The sequence below is a fragment of the Pollachius pollachius genome, assembly GCF_949987615.1.
Source record: "Pollachius pollachius genome assembly, chromosome: 16".
Lineage (NCBI taxonomy): Eukaryota > Metazoa > Chordata > Actinopteri > Gadiformes > Gadidae > Pollachius > Pollachius pollachius.
Window position 1 is genome coordinate 7,356,030 of NC_136949.1, and position 27,181 is coordinate 7,383,210.

The window sequence follows — 27,181 nt, forward strand, 5'->3', positions numbered from 1 at the left end:
AGTGTGTGTGTGTGTGTGTGTGTGTGTGTGTGTGTGTGTGTGTGTGTGTGTGCATGCATCCTGCCAGCTGTTTATTCGGCTCAAGCAGAAGAGTAAACTGTCTCTTTGGGATGTCCCATCCTGTCGGCAGCATTCAACTTATTTTCCCGGCACGCCAACTCTATCAATCAATCACTGTGTTGATCCACCTGTCAGACGCTCGTTTCCTGCTTTAAAAGGGGCGGGGATTGTTAACTGCTCACTAAACAAACGATACTTATGTTTGAGGGTTATTTCTGGGGTTGTTTTTTTGTAAAAACAACGAGCTCGCTTTCGTTGTGCTCAAAATCAGCTCAAAGTTTGTTGCGACTCATCACCGCACGTGGGCATCGCGCACGCGCAAAGAATGTAAGCATGCGTTGCTATGACAACGTTGTTAGGCTCATTGTTTCGGTTAGCGTCTACGAGCTCTGTCAGCATATCCATTCACACTTTTGCTCACTTTAACGTTTTTTATCCTTATATTTTTGTAATAGAAGGAACCAATGGACTCCAACACGCTGTACTACTCGTTGGATCTCGTCTCCGGCAGCGGCCACGCTCTGAACGGCGAGCAGAGGGCCGCTCTCCAGACATCACTGGTCCTTCTGAAGAAGAACTACAAGTTCAACCGCGTCATGTTCTGGGGCAAGATATTGGGAATAAAGGAAGATTATTTCATTGCCCAAGGGAAAGGAGATGATGAGTTGAAGGACAAACAGTTTCTCTACAGGTAAGCTTGGAAACCTAATTAAAATATTATTTATTAAAATCACGGAAAGACACTACCTGTTTTACTCGTGTCTCTCTGCGTGCGTGCGTGTGTGTGTGCGCGCCTGCGTGCGTGTCTGCCCTCGCCCATTTAGCTTCAACTGTATGGAGTGGCACCTGCTGCCCCCAGCAGATGACGCAATGGTGGGGGAGGTGTCCAGGGCCGCCAAGGGTCGGTTCATGGGGGATCCCTCCCACGAGTACACCGACTATCCCCTGAAGCGAGAGGGAGACGAGGCGTCGGAGGCAGTAGAACTGGTAAGGCCAGATTCCCATCCGTCCTGATTCAGACCCATCATTTATTTATTAATTGATTTAGGTGTCCTGCATTCATAATCATAGTAATCATGAATTTACAATTTGGCGCTAGGCCTTAATCGTTTGTTTTTGTTCATGCGCGCACACACACACACACACACACACACACACACACACACACACACACACACACACACACACACACACACACACACACACAAACGCATCTGTCTGTCCTGTAGTTGATGAATAATCCCCACACCCCTGTATGGTGGTTCCAGATCAAGGTGACAGAGGAGAGGAGGTTAGCGGTGACGGTCCACCTGATCGACGAGGAGGTGTCTGTGGTACCGCGCGGCGCGTTCAACAGAACACATCTGGGCCTCATGAACGCTAACCGCTGCTTCGAGGGTAAACTGATGTCTTTGGGATTTATATTGTGAGAAGCCTTTGGGGCCAGGGGTCAGAACCACCTCATTGGGAGCCGTTAGGGTTAGCACAAGCCTGGCAACTTCACATGTCGCCATAACTGCGTATTGTGTTCTCTATAGAGAACATAATACGCAGTTCATAATACGCAACATCTATATCTCTATCTTGTTTTCTCTATAGAATCCGTGCATGAAATGTTTTATCTTGTGAACGGGCACATCCTTTATTTTCTCTGCGTACTGTGGTGGTTACGCTTTTTTCTGTGTCTCAGGGCTGTCTCACGCGGAAGCCGGGAAGCTGGAAAACTTTCTTCACTTCGCCAAACCGAAGAAGCTGAAGAAGAAGTTAATCCAGGAGCAGGCTGACCTCGACCCCTCCATCGACTTCCTGGACCCGCTGAGCGACGACGTACCCAAGGGTGACGCCACGCACCGACCCACACGCACAAATGCGTACACACACCAACACTATTTACATTTACATTTGAGGCAATTTTGCAGATGCTTTTATCCGAAGCGACTTACAATAAGTATTTGTCAGGAGAAGGAGAAACAACACTATATCCCTGTCGGTGCTAAGCACTTACATTCCCATATTGCACCATGATAACTAGGATCAGGTGCTACACAATGTACAGTAGGTCTGGGTCTAGTAGACCAGGGGGTCTAACACATCTACTGGGTGTGGGTCTAGTAGAGCCTTGACTAGGGCTAACAGATCTAGTGGGTGTGGGTCTAGTAGAGCCTTGACTAGGTCTAACACATCTAGTGGGTGTGGGTCTAGTAGAGCCTTGACTAGGTCTAACAGATCTAGTGGGTTTGGGTCTAGTAGAGCCTTGACTAGGTCTAACAGATCTAGTGGGTGTGGGTCTAGTAGAGCCTTGACTATGTCTAACAGATCTAGTGGGTGTGGGTCTAGTAGAGCCTTGACTAGGTCTAACAGATCTAGTGGGTGTGGGTCTAGTAGAGCCTTGACTAGGGCTAACAGATCTAGTGGGTGTGGGTCTAGTAGAGCCTTGACTAGGTCTAACAGATATAGTGGGTGTGGGTCTAGTACAGCTGTGAGTGGGACTAGGTTTGGTAGACCCGGGAGGTCTATCACATCTAGTCGGTCTAGGTCTAGCAGACGCGGGAGGTCTAATTTGCGAGGTCTAGTATTTGCGTTAAACCGAACAAGCTCTGAGCCGGTTGCCTGTGATCTATGAAATTATACATCTGAAACTTTCCAGTGTCATGTGGTTTACCGTCCTGTGTGTGGGGACCGTTTAGTGTGTTCCAGCAGCCATGCAGCATTAACCCCAAATTAGCTGTGTTATTGAAATTAAGGTTGGACGCAAAAAAAATAATCTTTGTGTAAGCAACGCACGTTTTTTTTCCTGGAAAGTGTGATCTTGACAAAAGCGCGAGTGCGTGGGATAATGGTGGTGAAAATATGGCTCTCGCTGAAGTTTCCGAACCAAGGTTTTTTTGGCCTGACGGCTCCGAGACGACTGCCTGTCCTCCCACGATGGAATATGTATTCTCAGTATTATGTTGTGCAGGCATTCTCCCCCCGGGGGAGACTTGCGCTATACAAAAAGTGCTTGTGGTGCAACAGACTAATAACCTTCCTCCATAATGTTCCTGGCCAACATGCTGATATCGTTTTGGCCTTGGGTTCCACACTGAGAAATTACATAGAGTAATACGATCATCATGGGGCTTTCAACGGCACCGGTCGGTGGGAGGAACACAGAACGTAATAAGCATGGGAACTGCTTTGGAGACACCTCTCGCGGACCCCCCCTCCCCTGAAATGAAGACTTGACCCCACTTAACCGAGTATTTATATTCTTAATGTATTCCAATAATGTATTACCCCAATGGTTATCCAGCATTGGTTTTTATTTGTGGTGGCTACCCCCATGCTAGTAAATCTAGTCACATCTTGTGGGGTTTCTGAATACACTTAATACATGTTATGTGGTTGGATCCAAGTGCACAGCGAGTTAAAAAACGATGAGTAAAAACCCAAGGCCCCGTGACTAAAACACCCAGCAGCTGTCCCGACATAACGGGGAGCTTAGGCATGGACGCATGTGTGTATATGCACATGTGCTTTTGAGTTAAGGCTGTTGTCAGCGGCATCGTCGCTACCATCACACAGCTGTTTTTCGATGCAGAAGTCGGCGCTGCAAAGCTGCAAAGGGCCCGAGCTACAGTAGGCGAGGGGGGGGGTTCTAACCAAAGACAGGTGCTATTCCTCGGAGCGAGAGAAAGTTCAGCTCCTTCTTCTGTGAGCTTCCCCCGACGACAGTATCGCAGAGGTGACTCTGAAGGGCTTGGAAGTTTGTCTGATTTATGTCTTGCACGCCACACAGGTTTGAAAGAGGCACGCTACAGGCCGTCCCCCCTGCCAGCTCACTACTAGTGTTGTTGGAATACAGTTACAGACGAGACACTTGTGTCAACACGCTGTGTATCGTGTGTGCAGAGACCTTGCCCGATGGGTCCTCGCCCCTAACCCCTTCTTTGTTTTAGGTCTTAAAATCATCCCTGCTTTGACTTTTATTTATAGCAATGAGTGTATTTTACTGAAACAGATCCGTGTCTAATATGCATTCACCACGCATTGATGTTTATCGCCCTACCCAAAGGTCCTGAGAAAATGTTTGAGAACACATCAAGAGCACAATAGGCTGAGTGTATTTTCTTTCTTCTATTCTGTGGGATCCTCTCACTACCATGCTTCAAGCTTGTGGTTTTAGCCCCAATAGTGATCTGGGAACGGCTGTCAAAAGGCCGCCGGTTCCATCTTACTCAACACTGCAGCGGACATGCCAGGCTTTACAGCACTTACAGCCACATTCTCAATCGCATGAAATGATAGTGTTGTGTGCTCCTGGCTGTGGTCCAGCGGCACCCAGCTGTGTGACCACCATGGTGCCGCTGCTGACTGCAGGGGAGCATGTGCAGTAAGGTGCCAACGAAGGACTTCCTAGACTGTGTTAACCCACAACCACCAGCACTCCTGGCCCCGCGTTTCTCAGGAATCGTTTCTCGTGCTTTCTTTTCTTAAGTATGCTTTGCAGCGGGTTTTTGTGTGAGCTTTTACACAGGAAATCGTTTTTGAATCGCATTCGGGAGCTGGCAGGCACGGCAAACATTTTGAACAAGCTGCTTTGTGTGTTTCAATGGAGCCAATCCTGAAACCAAATGTGTCGATAGCAATTGCAACACAACATTCCTTACGTCAGTGGTTCTCTACCAGTCGAGCCTCCGGAGCCACTTGTGCCAATAAGAGACAACCCCAAAAGATAACAATATTTCGGTATGCAATGATGCCTTCATGTACTGTTCAAAACATTGACTGAAAAAAAAGCTGCAACAATTGGGGCTAAACTTAAGGAAATATAAACCCATTGAAACATGACTTAATACATGGTTTTCCTTCTAAAGATTAAGGTTTGGCATACGCTCTGCGACTCAAACATGTGGGTTGCAACCCACCGTTTGAGTATCCCTGCCAGTCAAAAAAACATTTGTGACGGATGATACCGTTTTCTTTGGTTGTTCTTTCAGGGCAGTGGAGCCTGCAGTTGGAGAACGCCAGCAGCGTGTGTGTGCTCCGCAGCCTTCTATGGCTTGGCCTGACGTTCTACCACGTGCCCATGACGCCACAGCACGGCTACGTCTACTTGGGGTACGGCTGCAAGAACCTGGACCTGCCCTTCATGCTCTAAACAAATATCGTCTCCTATCCATGTGTGTGTGTGTGAGAGAGAGAGTGCGAGTGTGTACTTGTGAGAGAGTGAGAGAGATCTTCATCGCGTCATCGGAAGGGATCTTCACAAAACTATTTTTTTGTTTGCGCTTTAACCAAAATAAAATGAGCCACAGACATACATTTTCCCTCCCTCCCAAGTCGTGTTTGATTTAGTTGACATGCACATGCACCCTTTGCCGTATACACACGCCGAGAGCAAACGTAAACAGACCCATTTTATTTGCACATCTGGATCGGCTTGGCGTACACACAGTCAACACACCACCTACTTACTGTGCACATAAAAGCCATCTCGGTGAATTTAGAGTCGAGAGTTCATTTCAAAGCCTCTCGAAAGACAAATTACTCGAATCAATTATTCTGGGTGGGGCTCGGCATGATTCATTCACTCCCCGGGCGAGGCCGCTTGATAAAAAAAACACAACCAAAAGAAAAAGAGAAGAGGCTGAATAAATACAGATGCAGAACCCTTTCAACCTTCTCCCCATGGCTGTGAATGGCCAGACACTGGGTTTTCCCTATGAAAACAATTATTCTTCCGTGGGACTTAGAGAGACTGAAACAATCACACAATGAAGTGTGCTTCATGCTACGGTCTCAAAGCTGGTCCTGGGAGTGGTCGATTAGAATTCTGTCCCGTCAGTGTTTCAAGTAGAGGGGTCTGACGCCGTGCTGCACGTTGTTCTTGAGCGCAGGGTCGCCGACCGGCATGCGCCTCTTACACCACTTGAGACCGGTTCTGACGAAGGGCTTCACCGAGTCTATGGACCAGCGGGTGAGGTACCTGTGGTGAGAGAGGTGTCCGTCAGTTGGGGAAATACACCAAAAGCAAACGGGGCAGATGTGTTGAGATTGAGACCGGGCAGAGGGAAGCAGTAACGAGATTTAACACACGGCGGACCCCGACCTGTTGAGCTGGGGCTTAGGTTTCCTCGGGACATGGTCTTTTGGCAGCTTGGGTTTGTGGTCAGGGAGCAGACCTAGAGAGGGAACACAATGACCCAAATGTTATAATTAGAGGTGATTCAAATATTGCATCTTATGCAGGGCAGAAGAAGTGAGTTCATATCGGTCATCATCATTTAAAGATATCAAAAACAAACAAATAACATGACATTTAGAACACATTGTCACGTGAACGGAACCAGCTAAAAGGAGGCTAATTTGGTTTTATCATTTCACGAATGAAAAAAGGCTGTGGCCTGAGAAAAAGTGCCATCTTCCATTATAGTAATCTTAAATGTCCAGTGTGTGGAATTAAGTTGTATCTGGGGGCACAACAGCAGCCCTAAAAAAGTATCCCAGATGGGTTGTAGCCATGGGATAACATGCCCCTTCCTTCCTACAACTCTTTGCCTGAAACGAGTTCTCTCTAGAGCCGTTTGTCCGTTCTGGGTAACTGTAGACACATGGCAATGCAAAATGGCCGTCTCCATGGAGGGGGACCAACTCCCTATGTAGAAATAAAAAAACTCATTCAAAAGGTAACAAAAAATACTATTTAAAATAATTATGAATATGATATTTCACTACTCCAGTCTTTCGATAGATGACGCTAATTATACAGACTTGATGTGTGTACTAAACAGCCACGCATCATGACTCAACCCCAGTATTAAAGTGCTGCCTGGATTTCCTATTGAAATGCAACACAACGACGACTAGACAAAGCAGAGGACCTCCTCCCCTCACCCGCTCGGTGGGCCATCTTCACGCAGATCTCCACCTTGAGGTGTTCCTCGGGACACAGGCCGGTGATCCTCTTGGGGAGCATCCCTCCGTCAGAGCGGATGAACTGGCTCAGCAGCAGCACATCCTGGGGGGAGAGGACACAACCACAATGAGTGACGTCAGTCACGTGAGGTCACAGATGAATTAATTTCATCCTTTGTTTTTATTTTTTTTAGATGGGGTCTTAGTCACCGTGTAGTCGTATTTGTTCTGCAGGTTCCACCTGTAGATGGGGCATTTTGCAGCAGGGTTCGGAGGCTCTGGTGCTGCTGCGACATCCACGGTGTGTCCCTCAATCTGGACAAAACATTTTGAAGGTTTCAGTATTTTGTATCAACATTGTTGTATCCTCTGAGCCTTTTCACTGCGGACTGTGATGTCATTGGGGCCTGGTATAGTTTCAGATTTAACCTATTTCCATTCATCCCAAAACAATGGTGTTTTTTTTCTCAGGAGAAACAGTGGTGACTGCATCAAATGAGTTGTTAAATAGTCACAGGACCTGACCCTATTGTTACCTTGAGCAATGCTTTCTTTGTCAGGGGCTTTGGGTAATACAATTAAGCTGGCTAATGCTCAGTTTGGGACAGAACTCATTGTCAAACCTACTGTAACACTCATAACTCAAAGGCAGACCGAGATGGCAATACATTTGGCAAAGTCCTCCATTATATTCTACACACTACAATGTCTTATAATATAATACATGCAGTTAGCTGTTTAAATGCGTGTCAGTGCAAATGATATGAATTCTTAAAATAGAAATACAAAAATGACTTACTGTTATTGTTTTACCCTCTTGCTTTTCCACCACTGAAAGACAAGATAAAAAGTTTTTGAATAAGAAAGTTACTCTTCAACATGTGGGGAAGAAACATGTCCCACCGGCGACCAATGAATGAAAGCTATATGTGACGTCACAAACAATTCTTCAGCTCCTGGTAGAAAGACGCTGCCCTTGCCTATAACGGAGAGCACCAGTCTCTATGTACATGAATCAAACCCCTTCATATAAATATCGGGTCATTACAAGGAGTGTGATGTATTGTGCAAAATTGCAACACGTTGAAACCAGCAGAGCAATAAGTCTAGCAAAGGAAGTTTGCTTGAGATGTCGCAGTCAGCTACAGAGTACTCGCCTTGCCGGATCCCTCTGCACTGCGTGTTTCCAAAAAACGAGAGCTGAGGAATACATGCTCTCGTTAAATGACTTAAACTGCCACCGTTGACCACCTGTCTTATTTCCGAAAAGGATGTCCGAATGGACCGTAGGACGCAGCGGGCTGCCATCTTGGTCTGTTGACCTTCTTTCTTGTTTTTGGAGGATTTCTACATAAGGGAGATAATCTGCGACAGCGACGCCTTTGGTCAAGGGGCGTCATAACCAAACCACGATCAAAAGAGGAGGACGTCCGAAAATAGGCCTGTAGTAAATATTCAAGGTAAACTTAACTTTTTTACCTGTATTATTTGTTTACATGGGAATTGTGCAGGAACACTTTCACAAGTAAAGTATAATATCCGTTGACATTTTCATGTTTTTTCAGATGTTCAAATCTATGACAACAAGAGGTCAATTCTAGATAAAACAATGAGGTTGGCCCCTACTTTTATGAACGCTGTGTATGAACATGCCCAGCTTTTGTTGCAGGAGCAATCAGAGACAATGCTGGTCTCTTCTGTATGATCAAATCACTAGATTGCAAGATCCAGTACTTTTAGATGTTATCAGTGGAACATTGACTGCATGGTTTACACGCCAACATATAGCAAACAAAAAAGAAAATTAGAGTGACAAGGCTGGTTCAGATTAATACAAAATAGAACAGGCTTTAGGAAACCATCATATCCTTGGCTTTAGCTATGTTGGTTTAGTATTTTGAATAAAATATGAAAATGTCCTTACAATGCCTTTCACTCTAAGGCTCTTACTGTGGCTATTGACGCAACACACAGGCAAGCAAATCTACGAAGCAGGTATTGTGGGGTTGGAAACACAGCCTACTTGGTTGCATAAGGTTGAATTCAAATTTTCTGACGTGACATGTAAGGCCTGTTGTCTCCTTCAAAGCCTGATTGAATCGTTAGTCATCAACAAGTCATCGCCTGCAAGTGCAAGAACATAAATCCACTGAAAAGATTATTGCCTACTGGATTTTATCTCGGGTTTTGGCTACTTAAGGCTATTACTTTGATACAAACAGCTTCCTCTTTTTGTCTCCAAGGCAGATTTATGTTCTCAAATTGAAGTAATTTAGGTAGACACATACATCATTCTGGGTTTTATCTATTGATTTACCGTTTACTACAGCCTATCTAATGGATGGGTCCTTCACCATGGCAAGGTCAACAAACATAAATGCTTTTGGACAGTCCAACTAAGGTATAAAGGAATTCTATTTGAAATGTATTTTTATAGGGGAGTAGAACTTGCGTACTGTTGACATGACAGGCAACACACACAAACGTTAAACAAATGTTCACGTGGTTTGCATGTCAATGAGCACAAATTTACGGCTGCTAACGTGGTCAAAAAATGTAAACAATCTTTTCAACCACCTCACTTTATTTGGGTGTTCCTCACTTTCCTTTCGAGATGGACATTTGTAATTGTCTACTACTCAATGGACATAGACTCGAAAGGATAGAGATTACGGTTGCCACCCCTCCAACCCCCCCCATCACAAAGAAGCCATTGTGTCTCTATGATCGGGCTGCTTCATCAAGGACCTCTTAAGCAGTCACATTCCTTCAGAGACCCCCGCACCCCACCCCGACACTAAAAAGAAAATGGCCTTTAAAGTGTCTGGGCCACCTTCTCTTAGGCTTTGGTATTTAAATGAAACATGGTGCAATACAAGCAGGCGCCTTCGCCAATGAGGTCGGGGAGAGGAGAAGAAGAGGAAGACGAAGAGGGGTGGGAAGTAAATCAGATAGGATTTCAACCCTCAGAGGAACAGAGGCCTCTCTGACATTTTCACAGCGACCGCTGGGCGAGAGACAGCCAGGCAGAGTTGTGCGCTGGGAAGTTTAGAAGTTATAGCGGTGTGGTCGAAAAGGTTAGCTTCCTCAACCCCTGGCTTTCCCCATGGACAAACGGCTGAACACAGCATGGGGCGGGGGAAGACTGAACCTGAGGTTGAGTGGATATGGTCACGGGACATCCAAGTGGTAGAAAACAAACCCCCACATCCAAACAGAGCCAGGGCTTTGGATCCTGCGTTGCTGTCAAGCCCGAGCGGGATTTGTTTGTTTTGAGTTTGGTGTTTTGGTGGACATGGAACGCGTCGCTGTAATAACGCCTACCCCCCCGCGGTGAGGCAAAACAAACACGAGTCTGGCACGAGGTTGGAGAACAGCACGACGGTGCAGGAACGTTCTTCGACAGCGGAACTTGGTGTGGGGAGCCCTGTCAGACATCGTATGGATAAACTAGCATGTGTGTTTGGAACTGATCTACAGTTTCCTTTTAATCTTTGTCTCATTAACAATGAAGTTGACATCTATGGCACTCTAGGGTAAAATCTTTCCAGGCAGATACAAATCTCATCTTTTATGCTTCAAGTTACAAGATTACAAGAATGCACACGCATAGCAGTGAATTCTACCGCTTCAGTTTTACGGATTAACTACATCCTTTGAGCAATGCAGTCGAGCCCCGACGTGTGTTATCCCACGTTTTGATGTGATGTCAGGTGGTGCGCGGCCGTGCCAGCGACGTGATGCTTCGCCCATCCGAGTATCCTCTCTCCCTCGCCCCCTCTCTCCCTCCATCCCTCCCTCCCTCTCTCTCTCTTGTGTTGGGTGAATGGAGAGTGCAGGGGGCTACGTGCTAAACGACAGTGCCTCCACGGACAAATCAATGCCTTCTCTCAGAGCAGCCCTCTTATCCTGTTAGTCTCTCCCCTGAACCGCCGAGGGATTTATCCTCACATACTCCTTCACTCTCTTTCTTGATCTCACACACACACACACACACACACACACACACACACACACACACACACACACACACACACACACACACACACACACACACACACACACACTCATGCACGCATGAGTTTTCACAAACACACACACTCCTTTGCGTCTGTCTCATTTGTACTTGGTTCGGCCCTCGGGAGCACGGGAGTCCATTAATTCAAGTTTTATGCAGGATGCGTTTCCCAGTGCAACAATGAGTCCTTGGTTCCCAAGTGGTTCCCTTTTTTTTAATGTTTCAAAACATTTTTTACTAGCCAACGTTGTTTTTTTTGTTGTTTTTTAGGGCATACGTGTTGTCATAGTTTCAAGCTCGAGGTTTATATTCTGGTGTAGAATTCTCCCCCATGATTGGTTCTGTCTTACTTAATGTCTGGGAGTCAGCATCTGAACTGAACATAAAGTAGACGCTTTTCTTTGGGTCATGTTCTTGCAGTTGTATCTTTTGTGTCTCTGTGACATGTACAAATGTTAGCCTCCTATTTGACATTCGTGGACTAATTAATCTCGGACACGACAAAGGCTTGAACAGAACTCCCATAAGTCTGTATGTGCAGCTATTGCATTGGCCTGCCTAGCTTTCAAACGGAGCACAACCCGGAACAAAGCAACTTAAGCGATGATTCAATTAAACCCAGAAGGGATGTTTTGTAGTCATGATTTCAGGCCATTTTTCTTTTTCTCATGCTGCTGCACATTTGTGTAGCTCTGTCCAGATTAGTTTCCCATCACAACCCACCCTTCCCTGTCCACACTTCCTCCTCATGCTCGTTACCATGACATCTGGGGGACAACAGGATTCTCACGCCGACCAGATGGTTTTCCAGCAAATGAAATCTCACGCCATGGATCGCCTTATGGCTGAAAGACCAAGTACAGGTGGTCATGTGACCCCGTCGCTGACCACTTCCATTAAACTAAACCCGGGTGCCTGCTCTTTCATCTCAGGCTTGCAGCATCGATGGGCTATTTTAATGAATCATGCTCAATATTGATTTGACATGAACCCTTTCAGTTTTTTTTTGCTCTGTGATTCGTCACTTAGTTTTTAGAATCTCCTTTCATGCAAAACTCTCTTTAGCTTATTATCTAACAGTGTTTTATTTGGTTTTGATACTGTTTGGGCTTTGTGTACCGGAAATGTTGTTATGTTACTTTGTAGTCAATTGTTTGTAGCTGTGCAGATGTCGCTTAAACTTTTATTGAGTTTATACCCCAACATCAGTTCAGACCAGATGTGGCTTCTGACTAAGATGTATGTGTGTATGTGTGTGTGTGTATATATATATATATATATATATATATATATATATATATATACACCTCTGTCCAGCTGCCAACAACCTGGATGAAAAGAGATGTGAACAGCTCCTCTTCACTTCATTTCAATATATATCCACTCTTCTGCTCTGCTGTCTTTCAAAGTATGTAATTTGATAATAAAAAAAAATACATGTCAAACAAGTCCTGTCGATCTAATACAGAAAAAAAGGCCTACCTTGAGGCATTTTGCGTCTCACAGGTTAGCTTCAAAAATTGCGAATAATAAATCCAAACCATCCAGACAGGTGACGCCCCAGCAGGGGGCAGTAGTGGTTCCCAGGTGCTGTTCAGCCAGGCTGTCAATGTTTGACTGCTACATCCTGAGGCACTGAACCAGTGGCTAAGCATGAAAAAATACGAACCAATCTCCTCTACGTTATGAACGACAAGGTCTGGATCCAATGCGCTTTGTCAGTTAGCCTTTTCGTCTGGTCGGAACGAAAACGGCAGGGACGATTATTTACTTTACACCCTCTCTCCAAACCCTTTCCAAGGACGGTTGTGTGTTCAACTTTACAAATCATTATGCATACTGTAATGAATGTATTGTGGGGGGGGGGGGGGGGGGGGGGGGCTCTATAAGTGCTTTGGTATTTGTTCCTGTTGGAGATGGAGCATGCCCAGTGTGCAGTCGCTCGGAAAAGCAACTTGAGCTCTCTTTCTTCTCCCCGTTTACGGCCTTGTCTGTTATTTTTCAACACCAGATCTAATTCATCTTCTGTGTGTGTGTGTGTGTGTGTGTGTGTGTGTGTGTGTGTGTGTGTGTTTGTGTGTGTGTTTCATAGGGAGGTGAAAGCACTGAAACACTGAATGACAGTCAGTCAGTCAATGGCTCCCTCAGTCATGAGCACGATGCCTAATTAGGAGACATTCACTGACGACAAAGAGGCCTGATGCTTCAACGGGGTCGGGAGACGAAAGAAAGGCAAACGTGAAGCATTTCCCACTCCTGTTCACTGCCATGTCTCAGCACTGAGCGGTTCCTACATAGACACTTCAGTTGAATTCCTTCAGTTCCAGGAGTATAAAAGTAAAAGTCTGCGAGTCTTGGAACAACAATGAGTTTACTCAATTTCGGTAGAATTCCTTCAGTTCCAGAGAAATAGAAATGAAAGTTTTGGAGTCTTGCAACAATGGTGAGTTTACTTTGCCAAGAATCCTGTTATTGTCAAACAACTATGCACTCATTTCATGTGCGTTAATTTAAAACCACACAGTGATGGCTGCCCTCCAGGCCAAGAGCAACAGCCCATGTCAGCAGCACTGATCAGAAATGAGCCTTTACACACAACATAAAAATGTTGCTAAAAACCAAAAGACATGGTTTGGAGCAGCGAGCCAGGCCTGCTGCTGCAAGAGAATGTGAATTCAAAGCTTAAGTGTCTGCCCTGCTGAATGGCAGTTCACCCACCATCACATTCGGGAGAAAGGAGGCAAGCGGAGAACTTAACAACTAGACTCACTAAACCTGTCCAATGTTTTCCCCTTAATAAGAACCAAATGTGTGAATGGTTTGATAATGGACGGTCGGCATACAGGCCGACTGTGTTTCTTCTCTGAGCCAGTTGTGATCCAGCTGTGCTTCCCGATCCAAAGCTTCGTCGGGATGTCGTAAAGTCTCTCGTAGCGTCTCACACTGGGCTGTGGGAAGAGGGCCCTCCCTCAGTCTCCACATGAGATACGACTTTAAGACTGTGGCAGTTCGAACCTTCCTCATGATCCAGTGTTAAAAGTTGCCTGTTTTAACCTTGATTTATGTCTCGAGGAAATTGCCAATACGATTGTTGCAAGCTCGCCAGGCTGTTTGGATGGCTTTCAATTGGCTCGGGTAAGTCTCCGTTGTTTTAGTTGCAGCTCAGCAATTCAGCAGTGGATTAGTAATACAGAATTTAAATATGTTTTTAGATTGGAACGAAGATCTTCTTTGAAACAATGGCTCATAGAATGAGCCATTGTCAATCCACCACAGTAGTTCTTTGAGAAGGAGAAGATCCAGTCTGTTCGGTGTTCAGCTCAATATAACCTTTCTTTATTGATGTTATATGGCTGCAATAATAACCCCCCTCTCTCCATATTTTCTCATATTTGAGTGCCGGCTTGTTTAATCCTTGGCCCGCCCGGCTTGCGTCCGTCGTAACATGAAGGACTTATCCGTGTTTATGAAAACAGTTTTTCTCTCCCCTACCTGAAGGAGTGCTAAGAATGCAGACTGATTAAGTGAAGCCATATTTTAAATGAGGCTATATTTTAACCAAAAAAACACTGGGTTCATTCAATCCGTCTTGGAGAAGGTGCTAAACATCTGGTGGAACGTGAAAAGTAAGCTAAACTCCCTTTTTTATGAAGACGCAAAGGGCACCGTTCCAACGTGGTCCTGGGACCACTTGGAAACGATTTGAGTTAATGGTGCTATGAATAAATCCTTGCTGAACGCCAACAAACCACTGCGATGAAGACGATGAAAACTTCAAGGCCTTATGCTGCAACACCCTCCACAACGGACCTGTTAGTGGACGGCATCAGATGAGATGAATAGGTGCTACAATTAAGTACGAGGAAGTAAGAAGATGAGTCAATTACATTTGATTGCACCTGACATCCTTCAACTTACGACGTCGGCTTTCGCCACGACTCAGGAGGATAGTCTTCCTCCACGTCCACTGTAATAAATACGAAGGGAAGATAAGATCAGATAAGAACTTTATTTCATCCCACTCATGAAAAATTCACCTGCTACTGCAGCCCATGGAATATAAAAGATGCAATAATAAAAATAAAGTGTCCAGCAATACATGTATGCATAAAATAGAACAAAATAAATAAAATAAAAAATCACAGCGATTACAATGTTATGCCATAAGGGCATAACTGTACATGCCTAGGGGTTACACAATAAATGAGGCTAAGAGATCCTTCACTACAGAATAAATACTTAATTACACATGCACTGTGGAAAGTGCACATTATTACATTCATGTATTGCAGTATTTAGGTGAAGTGATTTTTGACAGCACAATACTCATTCATTACAGATGTGTTATAGAGTCTTTAGGCAGATGGAATAAAAGACCTTTGGAAACGTTCCTTCTTACATGTTGGGTGTAATAATCTTTTACGGGTAGAGAGGATGGAGAGGACCAGAGGAATTGGACATGATGGATCCCAATTTGTCCAACATCCTCCTCTCCCCTACCACCTCAACAGGCTCCAGTGTACAGCCCAGGACAAAGCCAGCCCTTCCAACCAGCTTATTGAGTCTCTTCCTGTCCCTCTCAGAGAACCCACAACCCCAACAGACTACTGCATCAAAAATTACAGATGCAACAACAGTGTCATAAAAAGTCCTTAACAGTGGCCTGCACACCCCAAAAGACCTCAACCTTCTCAACAAATGGAGACGACTTTGGCCCTTCTTGTACAGGGCATCTGTGTTATGTGACCAGCCCAGTTTATTGTTGAGGTGAACACCCAGGTATTTGTAGACTGATACCACCTCAATGTCGCCTCCCTGGATGTTCAATGGTGCAATTGGTGGTGCCTTACGGCTGAAGTCAATCACCATCTCCTTTGTCTTACTGGTGTTCATCTGAAGATGTTTTTTCCATACCATTCAACAAAGCTGGTGATGACCCCCCTGTATTCAAGCTCATCCCCCTTTGTAACGTAGCCAACAATAGCTGTGTCATCAGAGAACTTCTGGAGATGACAACTGGTCGTAATGTATCTGAAGTCCGAAGTGTACAGGGTGAAGAGAAAGGGGGAGAGCACAGTGCCTTGTGGGGTCCCCGTGCTGCAGAGTACCACATCCGACTCACAGCCATGCAGTCTCACATACTGTAGTCTGTTGGTGATGTAGTCAATGATCCAGGCAAGCAAGATGACAGTCAACCTCGCTCCTTCGAACTTCACCCTCAGTAGTGCTGACTGGATTGTATTGAAGGCGCTGAAAAAGTCAAAAAACATGACTCTAACAGAGCCCCCAGTATTCTCCAGGTGAGAGAGCGAACGGTGGAGGAGGAGGATTATTGCATCCTCCACACCAACTCCTGGTTGAAACGCGAACTGGTGGGGATCCAGCTCACTGCCCGCCAGGCAGCAAAGGTGGTTCAGCACAATCCTCTCCATGCCCTTCATCAGATGTGATGTCAGAGCCACTGGCCTTGAGTGGTTGTGCTCACAGGGGTGCGCTGTCCTGGGGACAGGGACAACACAGGAAGTCTTCCACAGGATTGGCACTCTCCCCAGACCTAGGCTGACGTTAAAAATGCGCTGAAAGACCCCACAGAGTTCATCAGGACACAGTCCCTAAGCAGTCTGGGGCTAATCCCGTCAGGACCCGTAGCCTTCCTCACCTTCATCCTCCTAAACACATCTTTCACCTGTTCTGCAGTTATGGGTAGGCTGGGGAGAAAGGTGAGACCCCCGCAGCCTGCGGAGACACACCCTGAGTGAGTGGGGGAGGGATTATGTGAAATGAAGAGCGCTACTGGAGGTGGAGATGGACAAGTGGGGGGAGGAGAGTGGGGGTAACCCCAGAGTGGCGCGGGCTGGTGGCGCAGATTGGACTGGGCTCTGGTGGGCGCGGTCTTGAGTAGCAGCAGGGGCCGCCCAATCAAATCGTTTAAAAAATAGATTTAAATTATTTGCCCACTCCCTGTCCCCGTCTTCAGGTCCACTACCTCCAACTTTGTTGTGGCTTGAGATAGTTCTCAAACCCCTCCAGACCTCCCTGGCATTGTTACTCTGAAGGTGCTCCTCCAATTTCCTCGTGTAGGTTTCCTTTCACCTGATTATTTCCCTCTTCACATCTTTTTGCACTCTTCTATCTATCCTCTCTATCCCCAGATTCAAAAGCCCTTTTTTCAGATTCATCAAGTTTTTCAGGTCAGGGGTCACCCATGGTTTATTATTTGTAAAACATCGTACCCTCTTGACAGGTACTGTGTTATTCACACAGAAATGAATGTAATCTGTGACACAAGTTGTCATACTATCTATCTTCCCCATGAGGACTGTACAGTACTTCCCAATTCGTACTGTCAAAACAGTCCTTGAGATCCATGCTTGCCTCATCAGACCATTTCCTTACATACATCTTAGTTGCTGGTTGTCTATTTACTAGGGGTATGTAACCAGGGTGTCACGCGGACCAGATTATGGTCAGGTGGACCAGATTATGATCAGAACGGCCCAGTGGGGGTAGGGGTATTGATTTATATGCATCTTTGATGTTGGCATAAAACAAATCCAAAGTTATTTTGTCTCTGGTATGACAGTATACATATTGGTTGAATGTGGGGAGAGTGGAAGACAAGGAGGCGTGGTTAAAATCCCCAGAATTAAGAAAGAGCTTGGGAATTGGATGTCTGCAACTTTGATACAACAGTGAGTAGAAGCTCACAAGCAGAGGCAAATGTCTTTGACTTTGTTGTGGGAAGCCAAATCATCCCCTGGAAGTACCCTTCCCCTCCCCCCCTTCCCTCACCAACCCCATCCCTGCTAGGGATCGCATAAGGGACCCCCATGGACGCTAATGGATGGAAGGACAGCAAGGGATTTGAGATGAGAGAGGAAGTGCCGAGGAAGAAACAGCCCCTGATTAAGTACCAGGAGAGAAAGAACAAACGGCTTCACAGCAGGTCCTGGGACCTCCGCTCCGTTCTGTAAAAAAAAAGTCAACCTGTCAGATTGTGCACATGTGCTCGGTGCAAGGGGAACAATGCTACAAACACGTCCGTCCAAGAAGCTGCTCCCTTCTTGAGTAGATTGGGATCGCGTTGGCTCTTTCATCTAACAGCTGTCCGCCGCCCCGAATCTCAACCTGCTCCGTGGCTTTGACCAACGAGTTGACTGTAGGCAGAAGTCGAAGCAATTGCAGGTGCGATTGGATTGGAACTATGGAGGGACTGGTGATGGAAAGTTGAAGGAAGATGAAAATAAAACAAAGTTTTTCCTTTCAGTTTTAATGTATTAATCGTAAGGGGTAATGACAGTATGAAGACTATATAAAAATGGTTATAGTATGTTTGTGGGATTATTACCATGGTTATCTGAATCACAAAAAATAAATTCTTCCAAAACTAGAAACCTTTAAGGGCACCTATTCGTACATGTTCACATGTTGCTAGTCTAAGTGTATCACATGATGGCCTTGTTAAAGGATAGATCATTGCCGGTGGAATATACAATTTTTTTTTTTTGTGGTAACCACACCGTGAGCATACAAATAGTTCATCACCTCGAGTTCACTTAGTGGCGCGTACAGAACATGCGCTCTACGACAGAGAGCCCAGACTTCACAGGGTCTAGCCGCGGTGACCTGCGTTTACCTGCGAGACATTCAGCAGATCCACCGTCTGTTTGCATAAGGACTCTCCATGGATCAAACCGACCCTAGTCTAATCTAGCTCAGATTCGCACGGTATTGCCAAATATTTAGTCTCAGAGGGACGAGCGGAGGGCGGTAACAATGTCTACCTTTTATATTTTAACATATTTTTTTTACTGGCAGTGTGTTTTTGTTCACAAACCCGTTGATAACCACACCAAATGAGCATGTGACACCTGTTTGGTAACCGGTCTCTTGTTCAATAATAAACATCTCTTGTCTTAACAAACTGGCCTCATCCTAAGCCTTCTTCCATAAACAGCGGTAGGCCTGCTTGCAAAGTAGACATGCAGTTATCGTGCCACTGTGTGTGTGTGTGTGTGTGTGTGTGTGTGTGTGTTTCTGAGTGTGTGCGCGCAGCCGGAGTACATCTCAGAGGTTTTTACACTGACAAATACGAATAAATAGTATAAATGATCCAAATATGTCCAGTTTAACGTAAAGCAAAGGGGGCTGGGCAGCTGGAGATGAGGGGGGCCGGGATCTAAATCTTGCTGTAGTATGGATTGGATGGGCGGGGGTTGGGTTATGAAGATGAACATGCTGTTTTTTTAGACACTTGGGTCCCAGAGACCCCCAGGATACCAAAGAGGAGAGAAAAATAAGATGAAAAAAGTGAGGGAGCCTAATCATTCACTGTCACACACACACACAGACACACACACACACACACACACACACACACACACACACACACACACACACACACACACACACACACACACACACACACACACCCCCTCCAACCTCAGCACCCTACCTCCCTGCAGCTGAAATGTGTCTCTGATTACTGGGGCTGTGTGTATGTGTCTGTAAGAGCACATATATGTGTGTAACGTCAGTAGTGGAGGCCTGGTGAGGTGCAGAATGGACTAATGTGAAACAGATCTACTGTACCTTTAGTGGCCGGCGCCGCCGCCTCCCAATGAAGAAATACCTCCTTCATCCCCCGGAAAATCACGTTAGGCACTCATGCGCTCCGGGCCGCGAACATCCACCTTCACGTCCAGATAGCACCACCACTCCATCCAATCCCCCGACCCCATGTCTGGGGGGCTTTTCCCTGAATTAATATTGGACAACCTTGAGGGACCACTGAGGGTTCACTCGGACAGGGTGGGATGGTGAAGGGGGGCCGGGTGTTGGGGGACCGTCGACAGGAGGGGGTCCTATGGTATGTTTGCATACTAAAGGCTAAAGAATATTCCGGCACCATTGAATGTGGTGCACTGTCCAAATTGGTCCTGCTGTATTGCAGGCTGTATAACGAAGGCCCCTGTGTTTGACTGTGTTTAATCCTGATCCATCGCTAAGAGCTATCGGTCAAGACAACCGGGCGGATTGGCTGGGTTTGTCTAATCAGATGAGCTGTAGTCTGTCACATGGCCAACTGTACTCAATATTCGTTGTTGGAATATGCAATCTACAACCTGTCACTATAAACTAGAATCAACACTAATATGATCCCTTCAAGATTCAAAATCTCAAATGCATTTGTTTCTATATAGGGATGAGAACAAGACAAGAGATGTTGTTTTAGAATTAGAACACTGATCTGGGAATTTTCAATCATAAAGTCATCCTGTGAGCTCACCCTTGGCTCCGCTTCAATTCTGGAACGCTATACAAATATAATCCCAGATGCAAAACATCTGGACACATTTTTTCAACCTTGTTCTGGTAGTAAATCCCACTATTTGATTGAATAGTGTGTATATTGTCTCCAGGCATCTCCACCTGGATCTACAGAGAGTTGTGCACGATGCCTGCTTGTGTTTGTGTCTCGCTGTGTGGTAATTCAGTTGGACAAGACAGAGACAGACCATTAGTGAAATTTAAAAAGATAACTTAATCGACATATAAACTATCTCTGGCAATCTTTCAAGAAGGCAATTGTGTCTGCCATTCACTCTAAAGGCCCTAGAGAGAGTGGGCGTGTCTTTCATGTCAAAGGTATTAATTTACATTTATTTGTACATAAAAGTATAATTCCTAAATGTACTAAAAACCTACCGATGGATTTCTTTGCAGCTAAAAGCATTTGAGATATTTGATATACGTGGACATCTGTAAGTTAGTATGGATCTCCTTCCATGCTTCCATGTGGGAGTTTGTCGGTAATTGCAGTACCTAATTCACAGGACATGTCCGAATCCAACTTGAGTAATAAAAAGATAATCCCTGTATTCACAATCATGATGTTGAGTCTCTGCTGGCCTGTAAACGCTCAGTCATGTAAGCTCCATGGTTGGATTTAATAGGTTGGTGAGGTCGTGACAGGTCAGCAAGAGGTACACATTAACAATAGAGGGAGAATAGAGGGCAGAATAGAAGATGAAGTCAGAAAACAATGTGTTTCGTCCAAACCTTATTTCAGATCACCTTTTGTGCAAAACAGTAACACTGGGTGCTTCACAACAAAAACTACACAACAGGAAATACGTTGAGAAGAACACAAAAAATAGAATGACAGAGATGTCGGGTTCAACCAAGGAAAGGAAAGTATTAAGTGATTAAAGCTTCACTAAAAAAAGGTAAGTTTTAGAAAGCCATATGAAAATATTGACAGAATATTGACAGATTGTGATGCCTGGGGCTCCTCACAACAGCGCCGGCCCTGAAGCCTGCAAGCTTTACATCCTGGCAGGGGAGCCGGTGTGGCTCGGCTCCAAAGAGCCCTCCTCTCCTGACGGGGCCCCGGCTGGAAATTCAATTAGCCTTTATCCAGGGGGCCGTGGTGGTCATGTTAAGAGGACAAAATAAATAAGAATAATATTACTTTAAGATTCCCAGAGATAATGGACTCAGACAAGTGCTCATATACCCCTGTTGGCTGTTTTGTGGTTATGTGTGTTTTGGTTGTTTATCAGTTCATATTGTGCGGTGCATGCTTGTTTAAATGTGTGCAGTGTGTGTCATAGCGTGGGTTAAGGGTATATTTGTATATTATGTATATTATACTTACTTCATGCCTGCCACTACTAAGTGCTTAACCCGTTCAAATTGAAGAAGAATATGAATTTAAACATGTTTCTGTGTATTGAATTTGAAATCTTTCCATTCTTGGGGTTGGATACTTTTATCTATTTAAAATTGTCAGTCACACAGTTTATTTTTCAGTCACAGTTTATTTTTGTAACTTTTAAACCTCAACCACATGTTTTTTTGCATAGTTGGACAATTTTGGTAAAGCAAGGTTTATACAACTCCTGTTCTATCATGATTATGCAATCCCAGATGGGAAAAAGCATGTCTTTTCCAAGCATCATACGTGTCTCAAAAACAATTTAAACTCTATCAATTGCTAGCCTTTTTCCTTCAAACATTTTTTTCCTCCAAACAGATAAAGAGGATAAGACATTCTTAGAATCCATGCCAATGCATTTCCTGCAGCTCTACTCATGCACTTACAAGGTACTCTGCTTTTTGTTAAATTGGTATTATCAGTGCAGAGTATTAATTGTATAAGACGTTTGGAAAACTGTGCCAGGTGACTTTATCGAACTCATTCACCTTCATGCATGCAAAGTCATTCAAGAGCATCCGTGCAATACATTAACATAGGCTTACGCTAAACAAAAAAAATGGAATGCCCAGGAATCCAAGCCACATGAAATATAATTATACACAAATGGAAAGCAGTTCCATTTACAACCCAGCGCCAGTCTTCTCTTTAACAGGTTTGTCAACACTCTTTGGTTCTGGCTGGTGCTTCAAAGTCACATCCTCATCGTTCGATTGGCAAGGAGTAGTGGTCTAGGCAGATTTCTTGGCCTGTGATTGACAAACCCACAGAGCAGGAGCACTATGCCAGATAAGCTACGTTTGGGAGGAACTGCTGTTGCTGGGGGGAAGAAAATTCTTGAATGTGTTCTTTAAAAGCTGTGTTTTGTGTTTTCGTGTTTGGTTTGTGCTGCTTAGGGGGTGGTGTTGTTGGTGGTGTTCAAAGTTTACTTTGGCACCAAACTCTTGACAATGACATATATGATGAGGATTCTTCAAAGTCGCCGCTTTTCCTCTCTCTTTGTGCGCCCCATGCCATTCATTCCTCCCCCCCTCTCAAATATCATTGGACGAAGGATGAGGAGTGAGTGAGTGAGTGAGCCGGCCCTCCGCAGACAAGGGAAGCCATTGAGACGGCTTCATCCTCGGCCTCAGCCTCCATCTGTTAGTCAACGCGTCGTGCAAAAGTTCAGACACAACAGGATGGAATGCGGCCCACACAATGACATGCTAATGTCAACATAAACAGACGGCACCAGAAACAACGTCAATGAGGTCCTCTTTGCTAAATGGACCGAAATGTCGTCTGCCCCTGGCTTTGAGGTGCACTTTGGAGACACTTTTAAGCATCTTTTGTTTATTTATATATGTTTTTGATGAATGGGATCGTGTTTTTCTAAGTGGAACGAGGGACAATCTCAATCTGGATAGAATCAGTCTTTAAGAGGATAATGACTGATTCATCTTCGGTCGAAACCGCGTCATTGCGCGGTGCCTTGGACACATAACTGCGTAAATTCTTGAAATGTCTTTGTTGCATGTGGGTTCCTCATCGTTTTCTGTATTATCTGGCTCATGGAGGCCTCGGGGACTGTATTTATTTCCTGCCAGATGCTCTTCCCTAAGACGGTTCCCTGTGGTCCTGCCACCCAGACAGCAGCAGAGGCCACGGGTTCCCCCCTCCTCACCTCCTCACCTCCTTCCCCCTATACCCTGAGCCCTGCGGGACGCTCAAGTCTCCCTCTCTTCCTCCACACCCGCTCCTTGTCCATCCTCCTTGACGACAGATTCCCTTCCTCCAGCTGACTCTCCCCCGGGCGTGGCTGCCTCCCTGATGCTCACTCACATGGGGATGTGTTGCTCTCAGCTCCTCCGCTACCGCCCCTTGTTTTCCCAGTCGTTTTTAGTTAGGAAGGGGATGTTTGACGTTTATCTGTGGGTTCTTGACATTCATGGACTTTGCCTTCAGATGGGAATGGTTCTAAGCTTCACGATGTCAGCAACCTTTTCAAAGATACTTTTTAGTTAACTTTTCTTTTAGATTTGGTGTGAAATTGATCTTGCCCGTGGAGAAAAGGCTACCAAGCCGTAACATTATCAAGGTATTATCAAGGCGGAAAAAATAGGTAACAAACTGAGTGACTCCCTTCGTCGGCAGCAAGTTCAATCAGGCAACATTAAAGAAGAGGGTAATTCTGGTGCAGTCTTGTGCGTTGAGGGTGTCGAGAGTGTGACTCTTTAGAAAGGTACGGCACTGTAGTCGAAAATACCGAGAGCGATAGGGAGAGGGGGGAGGGACCTGTGAGACAAGAAGAGAAGGTGTGCTGGGGGGGAGGGGGGGGGGGGGGTGATCAGGTGGGCTGCTGGGAACACAAGGTGGAAAAATTCAGGTTAAGTACAGGTGAGGGCCGTGGCTCCAGGGGCCCCCTCCAGGTGAGCTCTGGTGGGGCGGCACGGCCACCCTAGACGATTCTCTGTGGAATCTCCCCCTAGAGGCTCTGCCGCACATCTGGTGAGCGCTCTGTGGAAGGTACCTGTTAAATCCATTATCAGCGCGAGAGCGTCTTGAGTTTCAGCGAACAAGAAAAAGAGAAAGAGGAAGAGAGAGAGAGGGAGAAGAACAAGCGTAAGGGTGATAACCCGCGGGTAATGCCCCCCTGAGCTGGCTTAACGGGGTGAGAGATTGAGTGCCGGCCGTAAAAACACAACATTTACCCTGCCAGTCACCGTGTAATATGACCTTAATGTCACAACATTGGGACAAAGAGGGAAGAATGCTTTGTGTTTTAAACGTTTTTTGGGGAGCTTTTGGTTCCTTTATATGTATTTTTTCATTCTTGGATTACGTACAGAGCCGTTGACGGAGTAGTAGTTTGCCACAAATATGCTGTTTCTTTGAGAGATGGCGTCCGGTGTCTTCGGTATCCACCGTATCCCTCTAGGGCAGGCATTTCTCGACACTCCCGGAGTGTAGAAAAATTCCATAGAATAAGAAAAAAAGCAAGTAGGACATTCCCAGTGCTCAGAGAGAGTAGGGGTCACCCAGCCAACTGGGGGTCGGCCTTCCAGTACAAGATATGCCCCCCCCCCCAGCCCCTCTCTCTCTCCTTTTCTGTGAGTATTTGAGGGATGAAGTGCTGACAGTGGGATGCTGTTTGTGTATAAAGAGAAAACAAAAGCTTGGCAGATCTCAGCCCACCGCCTCCCTTCTCCTGTCAACCACGCCAGAGCGATGGAGGCCTGACCCTACACGACTGGAGACGCACGGCGTACCCAAAACAACACTGTGTGTGTGTGTGTGTAGGTGTGGGTGTGTGTGTGTCTGTGTGTGTGGGTGTGTGTGTGTTTGAGGGGAGGTTACACATGGTTTATTTGTTTTCTTAGTTTTTTTTCATTTAAGGGTTAAGTTGGATACAATGATAAGTCAAATGTGAGGGAGAACCCGCAACAAATAAACAAAAATATCCCTTAGTTGGCCGAACTCAAAATTCCTTGGAATTGGTGGCTGTTGTCTTTGGCATCAAGAGTGTGCCAAGGACCCAAACACCGTAGCTGTTTACACTCTTCGTGTTAGACTCTTAGTATTAGAAAAACAAAAGTACTTTCCATGTTTTATCACTGACCTCTGGCATTGGGTGGAAAGCAGGGTCACAAATGACTGAGGGGAAATATACAATCATTGTGATACATGACCTGGTAGTGAAGCCCTCTATTTGACAAATCAAATATTGAATGTCACAATGGTACAAATGGTACAAAAAATAAGTAAACACGCTTAATATTTAAAGGATTCCTAATAAACTAGATGGATTCCAGAATGTTTTTACTAGAATATTTAAAATTAACTTGATTTTGCTTGGAGAGTGCAGGCATTGTCAGTAGAGAAAGTCAGTTTGTGCAAGCGTGATAAATAATAATTCAGGACGTTGATATAAACAGTAGCGTGACTCACACTCATCACTTATTATAGTGTCAGAAGTTTAAACTTCAAAGTATGTGTAATGACCTCCTGTGAACTTACTTATAATAAGAAAAGTAATAGTGGCCTTCAAAGGTCTGAATTGTTCTTAAAAATTGACCACTTCTTATCCAATAAGTTTGTAGTGGAAATTTCCTTTTTTGATATATTTCAAAATGTAATTTGTGTCTTCAAACATTACTGTGTCATCAAATATTAAATGGTATACTACCATTACCATTATACTGTTTACATACAATATTCTCAACTAACAAGCAACAGCAAAGAACTCGTTTTTCAATAGGGCTGGAATTGGTAGGGAACGCAAATGTTCAAAGGTCAAAAGTCACTGAAGTATACAAACTGTGTCTGATATTCTGTTGTCTGTTGTGTTTTTGGCAGATTTACACACTGATGATGGATACGGGGCACCCAAATGTCACCAGTCATAACCGGGCTATTAATGAAAACAGTTGTGACTGCCTGGCACCCAACAACCATTCCTGGATTCCTGACCGACTGCTTAACAGGTTGGTGATCGCACACACACACGCACTCACACATGCGCACACACACAAACACATGTACGTATGCACACGTACGCACACACAAACACACGTACACAGACACAGAAACACACGTACAAAGACACACAGAAACACGTACGATCAAACACACACACACACACACACACACACACACACACACACACACACACACACACACACGTACACACAAAGAAACACACCTTCACACACACAGAAACACACGTACACACAGAAATACACCTACACACACAGAAACACACGTTCACACACAGACACACACACACACACAAGTAGGCACACAGAAACACACGCATACACACACACACACACACACACAGAAAATCACGTACACACACAGACACACGCACACTAACTATATCACACTCCTATCCCAACATCCCTATCCACACTCCTTCACTCAGACAGAATCACACAGAAGAGCTTGCCGACAATGTGTGTGTGGTTTCATTGGCTGCCCAGTCACCGGTGTGCTGAGTTTCCTGGCCAGGTGTCCTCTGGCCCAGCTCTGTCTCGGCCTGATATGAAATAGGATGACCTAATATGGACACTCAGGCTGCCATGTGTATCTCTGTATGAAAAGGTGTGTGTTGTGTGTGTGTGTTTGGTCATCCCATAATATTTATCCATCGATTTTAACGAATGGTGGGAATGACTTAGGAGTAGACTCTAGCAGTGTATCTCACCCACGGGTCAAGGCGATGAATGGAAGATTTGTTCATCGTAAATTAATCCTGCCACAACCCCCCTAGACTCATCCGTCCACCTCACACAGACAGAGGAAGCGGATGCACAAATCACCTATTAAACACACACACACACACACACACACACACACACACACACACACACACACACACACACACACACACACACACACACACACACACACACACACACAGAGGGTGTCAACAGCGTACTCACTGAACCCTGCTGTGTTTCATCTCGTTCCTGCCTGGTTATCTTCCTGACAGGCTGGAGTTG

At 45.3% G+C, this 27,181-nt stretch overlaps 2 protein-coding genes across 2 annotated transcripts; one reads left to right on the plus strand and one right to left on the minus strand.

The window, feature by feature from the left end:
- Positions 1-524: 524 nt before the first annotated feature.
- Positions 525-5,200, plus strand: rsph9 (radial spoke head component 9; the record flags this gene model as incomplete). Its single annotated transcript, XM_079753400.1, has 5 exons — positions 525-751; positions 885-1,047; positions 1,329-1,458; positions 1,751-1,897; positions 5,040-5,200. 5 exons carry the CDS (start codon positions 525-527, stop codon positions 5,198-5,200), a joined length of 828 nt encoding a protein of 275 aa, XP_079609526.1.
- Positions 5,201-5,441: 241 nt separating this feature from the next.
- Positions 5,442-8,265, minus strand: mrps18a (mitochondrial ribosomal protein S18A; the record flags this gene model as incomplete). Its single annotated transcript, XM_079753237.1, has 6 exons — positions 5,442-6,028; positions 6,152-6,224; positions 6,937-7,060; positions 7,168-7,272; positions 7,757-7,788; positions 8,115-8,265. 6 exons carry the CDS (start codon positions 8,263-8,265, stop codon positions 5,884-5,886), a joined length of 630 nt encoding a protein of 209 aa, XP_079609363.1. The 3' UTR covers positions 5,442-5,883.
- Positions 8,266-27,181: the final 18,916 nt, after the last annotated feature.